General features: G+C 39.2%; 1 protein-coding gene across 1 annotated transcript; it reads right to left on the bottom strand.

Annotated features, from left to right (window-relative positions):
* Positions 1 to 1,704: 1,704 nt before the first annotated feature.
* On the bottom strand, positions 1,705 to 3,541 carry LOC105664219 (general transcription factor II-I repeat domain-containing protein 2A-like). Its single transcript, XM_076532844.1, has 2 exons — positions 2,561 to 3,541; positions 1,705 to 2,421 (listed from the first exon to the last, which is right to left on the bottom strand). The coding sequence occupies exons 1-2, from the start codon at positions 3,539 to 3,541 to the stop codon at positions 1,705 to 1,707; spliced, it is 1,698 nt and encodes a 565-aa protein (XP_076388959.1).
* Positions 3,542 to 4,478: the final 937 nt, after the last annotated feature.

The raw sequence follows: 4,478 nt of genomic DNA on the forward strand, positions 1-4,478 counted from the left end.
CTTGGAAGTCGACTTGCCAATCTGTGATATGGAGGTTGGCAACAAGCCGGAGTTCCTGATTTCGAACAGGACAGCGTCAGTAGGAGTGGCAGGGAGGCCACGAAGGACAACGCTAAGGAACTTCTCGCTGTTCCTTGTAAAAGTAAAGAAATTCTTATTGTTCTCTTTAAGGAAGTTAATCATTTTTTTATGAGAGTCGAGATTATCGAATTGGATGCAACTTTGAGCAACTTAAGTTTGAAGGTTTTGCCGCATAAGTCGGTGAGTTGCCTCTCGAAAACCGGGGCTGAGCAAGAAAAATGGGAGACATAGATTGGTGGAACCTTCTCCGAGGTTCGGCGCGAGTGACTGTTGGGTTCCGCCACCGGTTTATCAGTGTCGGTATTGGAGCGACCGCCGGTACTAGTACCGGCCGAGGACGAATTCTGCAAGGGAGCGCTGGTGTCCGCCTCCAAACAATCGAATGCGTCAGCGAGAACGCTGAAACGGTTACTTGTAGGGACGCATGGGATGGCGTTCATTTTGTTTGATGAATTAACGGGGGCCACGCGGTTGGGGTTTTCGAATTTAGATGAAACGTCGCTAGCAGCGGCCAAGATGGATAATTTCTCGCGATTCGTGAGGAGAATTCGACTCAACTCCTCCGTGGAGGGGGTACCACTCGCCTGAAGGCTAGCCGGCATGTCGATTAATTTAATCGACTTAGCACGAGGCTGCGAATCAGCAGAGCTGTCGGACGAGGATGAGTTTTGCATGGATGAATTACACGGGGTTGGGGAGACCGATTCCCCAACCGATGAATGGATAAACCTGAAAGCACCTGCGGGAGAGCGATTGATGGAAAGCGAATGACTCGCCAAACTCCTAGTAGCGGTAGACTCCACCAGCCCACCTTTATCGGAAATAATTTCCTCCTGATTTACCGAATTGTCCTTAGTTGATAGTTCTCGCAGGGAAGCAGCCTCAGAAATAACGGGCTCCACGCTCGGGGCAGCCACGTGGGCGTCCAGGTTAGGTAACTTCGACTTCACGGCGAAGGGCCGCTTTCGCCGACCACTTAATAATGGGATTTTAGAATTAACGATCGAACTCGTGCTAGAAATCACTTTAGTAATCGAAAAACACGGTTAAACAATCACAAAACTGTGAAATTCGCTTGGAAATTCGCTCGGTATGCACAGACGATATTCACTCGTCGGTTGCCACGCAAGGAATCCAGCAGAAATCTGCCGCGATCGCGACTCCGAAACCGATATTTATATTACCGCGTTGCTAGAACCCGCGGACAATCAACAACGTCGTATTGCTATGCTCGGCCTGCTCTCGTGGCTTCGCGAACGTTCGGCGGCTCCGCGGTCGGCGAGCCACGCGCTCGTTTCGGAATTCGCGAATGTTCGGCTCGGTTCTCGAAGCGTGCTCGTTTCGGAGTTCGTGAATGTTCGGCTCGATTCCCGACGCACGCTGTTCAAAATTTTTTCTTGCCAACAATAAATAGTACTAAAAAAAAAAAAAAACAATCTATTTATTCATAAGGAAAAATATCTATGTATTCATATATAAGTAGTGTTTTTCACAACAAATTAGATAATATATATATGGCATTGTTAGATAATTACTTATTATTTAAGGAAAAAATTAAAATAATTAAACATTTACTTACAACACTAACTTGTACTTCAATAACATACATTTGAGCAAACAAATTCAATGGGAGCGTTGGCTTTGCATGTTTTTAGAAAGTTTGGATAAATTTGGCTCATAACTTGTTGTTTTAAGTTTCAAACACGACTCTAAATTTTCATTTGTTAGTTGGCTTCTTATTTTACTTTTAATTATATTCATGCAAGAGAACGCTTGCTCGCACGAATATGTCGATCCGAAGATAGTCAGCACTCCAAATGCCAACTTCTTCACCTCACTGTAGCAATCTGGAAGACTATTCCATGCGTCGAATATAAGTGCCTCAATTCGCGGCATTTCTTTTAAAGTTGTCCACTTTTGTTGCGTTACGTACATACATTTGTGGACCTCCAACTCTTCCAACTTGCTTTTCAACTCTGTAAATTTTCCACTCCACAAAGCTTTACTTTTTAAATCGATCAATTGCATTTCTAGAGATGCAGTATCAGTTCCAAATGGCTCAATGTGGATTTCGTTACTATTTGTGTTGAGAGGATTTACTATGAATGCTAGAGTGGTTTTGTTGGTTTTGAATTGCTCAAATCTGTCAGCAAATTCATCTTTAATTTTTTTTATAACTGTGCTGAAGTAATTCGTGTCAACAGTTGCACTGGTTTTATCGCGATATTGCTTTAGAAATTGAAAATGAAGTAATTTACCGCTCTGAATATCTTCTGCAAAAAGAATTAATTTTTCTCCAAAACAAACCAATTCTTCTACCAAAATATAGGCTGGGTTTCCCTTTCCTTACAGTTTTAGATTCAGCTCATTCAATTTTGCTGTGATATCCACCATAAAGTAAAATTTTTGCAACCATTTGTCGTTCTCTAATTCAGGGTAATTAATACCTTTTTCATTTAGGAATGTATTTATTTCGCACTTTATTGTGAAGAAGGAGGTCGGAATACTGAGTCTCCATTTCGTTTAAGAATTCTTTAAACTGACGATGGTAGAGTGTTTTTGACAAGATGCTGTTAACAATCTTGATAATCAAATTCATGACCTCATCAACTATTTCGGCCGGAAATGTTTGGGCACAAAGCGCTTCTTGGTGTATTATGCAGTGAAACGTAAAAATTTCGTGGTTTATATTGCTCTGAAGAATCGTTGTTGCCCCTTTATTTTTTCCTGTCATACTTCTGGCCCCATCAGTTGCTATTGAAACGATTTTATTTAAATCGATCTTATTGTCTTGAAGGCATTTTTGCACGGCATTCGCTATATCTTCCCCTCTAGTTTGTCCCGAGAACGGTAGCAATCCTAGAAGTTCTTCTTTTATATCGCAAGACTCATCTATAGCAAGTGATAAGGCAGAAGAAAGTTGAATATCTTCTACCTGCAAATATGTTACATTTGAAGACATTTTAGCTAATCTATCTTGTACTGTTTTAGCGGATAGTGACAAATCTTTGATTTTTTTCAAGATTTCTGGTTTGTTTTTGAAATCACGAAACAGTTCTTCAGATGCACGTATGAAGCAATCTTTGACATATTCACCATCTGTGAATGGTTTGCCTTTTTTTGCAATTTCTAGTGATACCGCGAAACTTGCCAGATTAACATTATTTGTAGATTGCGTCCAGTTACTTAACATGGAACTTGATTGCTGTTTTTGTTTTTGGAGCTCGTCGACAGCTTTTTTTCGTTCTTCGCCGGCTGGATATTTACTAGCAAACTGAGTATGTTTTTTAGTGAAATGTCTCTCTAAATTTGATTTCTTATTGTGTGCGAGTTTTTCGTGGCAAATGAGACAAGTCGGAAGGCCATCTGAGTAGCATATGAAAGCGAACGAATTCGTCCAATCCCGATTGAATTCTCGATGCTCTTCTTCAGTTCTTCTCTTTTTTTTTGTAGATGCCATGCTTGCGGTGAAGCGCTAATAAAGAATTTTTAAAATTATGATTTAGGTTATCCAAAACAGCAGATGACAAGTTTTGCAATTATTTATTATGTCAACGTATACCTAAGTAAATACATACGAGAAGCTGGACATAATGAAATATAATTTATCAAAAAACATTTTACAACGATATTTCCCAATTAAAAATACTTACCTATATAAAATAAATAATTCTCTAATAATTTAATTATTAAAATAAATAATTTAGACACGAAACATTGTTTGTCTCACTCTCTCACGTACTGATTGTACTGCACGTGTGCGGTGATCTCCGACTTGTCAGAATGTATTTATCACGGCACACTCTGCATATTTTAGTTTTTCTTTTTTAATTTTGGCAAATATTAGATACTTAGTTTACGAGTAAAGGTGTTATGCCCAGCTATGCCGAAATCAATGAAAATTGTCAAACATATAAACAATCTAAAACTGCAAATACCTACTTACTTTGATCCTCAGAGTTCGAGGATCTCGTAACATTACGTCGTGGTAAAAGTTTTGGTGCAGATTTTAATTTCTGCTTCTCCATGTTAGGTTTACATTTCAAAATTCGACGTACTGTCCACCGTGAAATATTGAAGTTGAGTTCCTTTTTAATTTGGTTACAACTGTTTTGGATGTTACTGGCTGCTTTTACAATTACTCGTTCGGCACGGAGACTCAATTTTTTCTTTGGACCATCCTTTTCATTATTGCCATAATTAACGGAACTATTTAAGAAAATCAAAACGACTTTATGTAAGCGCCCTAGCCTACGGGCAATTTCCCGAACACTAATTTTATCCTCCTTAAACGCCAAAACTTTACCCTTCTCCTCTTTGGTCAAATATCTACCACGTAACATTGTTCAACAAAGAGTATTGTCAAATTTTAATTTGTATTTTAATAAGAATGTAAT

The sequence above is a fragment of the Megachile rotundata genome, chromosome 6 (genome assembly GCF_050947335.1).
Source record: "Megachile rotundata isolate GNS110a chromosome 6, iyMegRotu1, whole genome shotgun sequence".
NCBI lineage: Eukaryota > Metazoa > Arthropoda > Insecta > Hymenoptera > Megachilidae > Megachile > Megachile rotundata.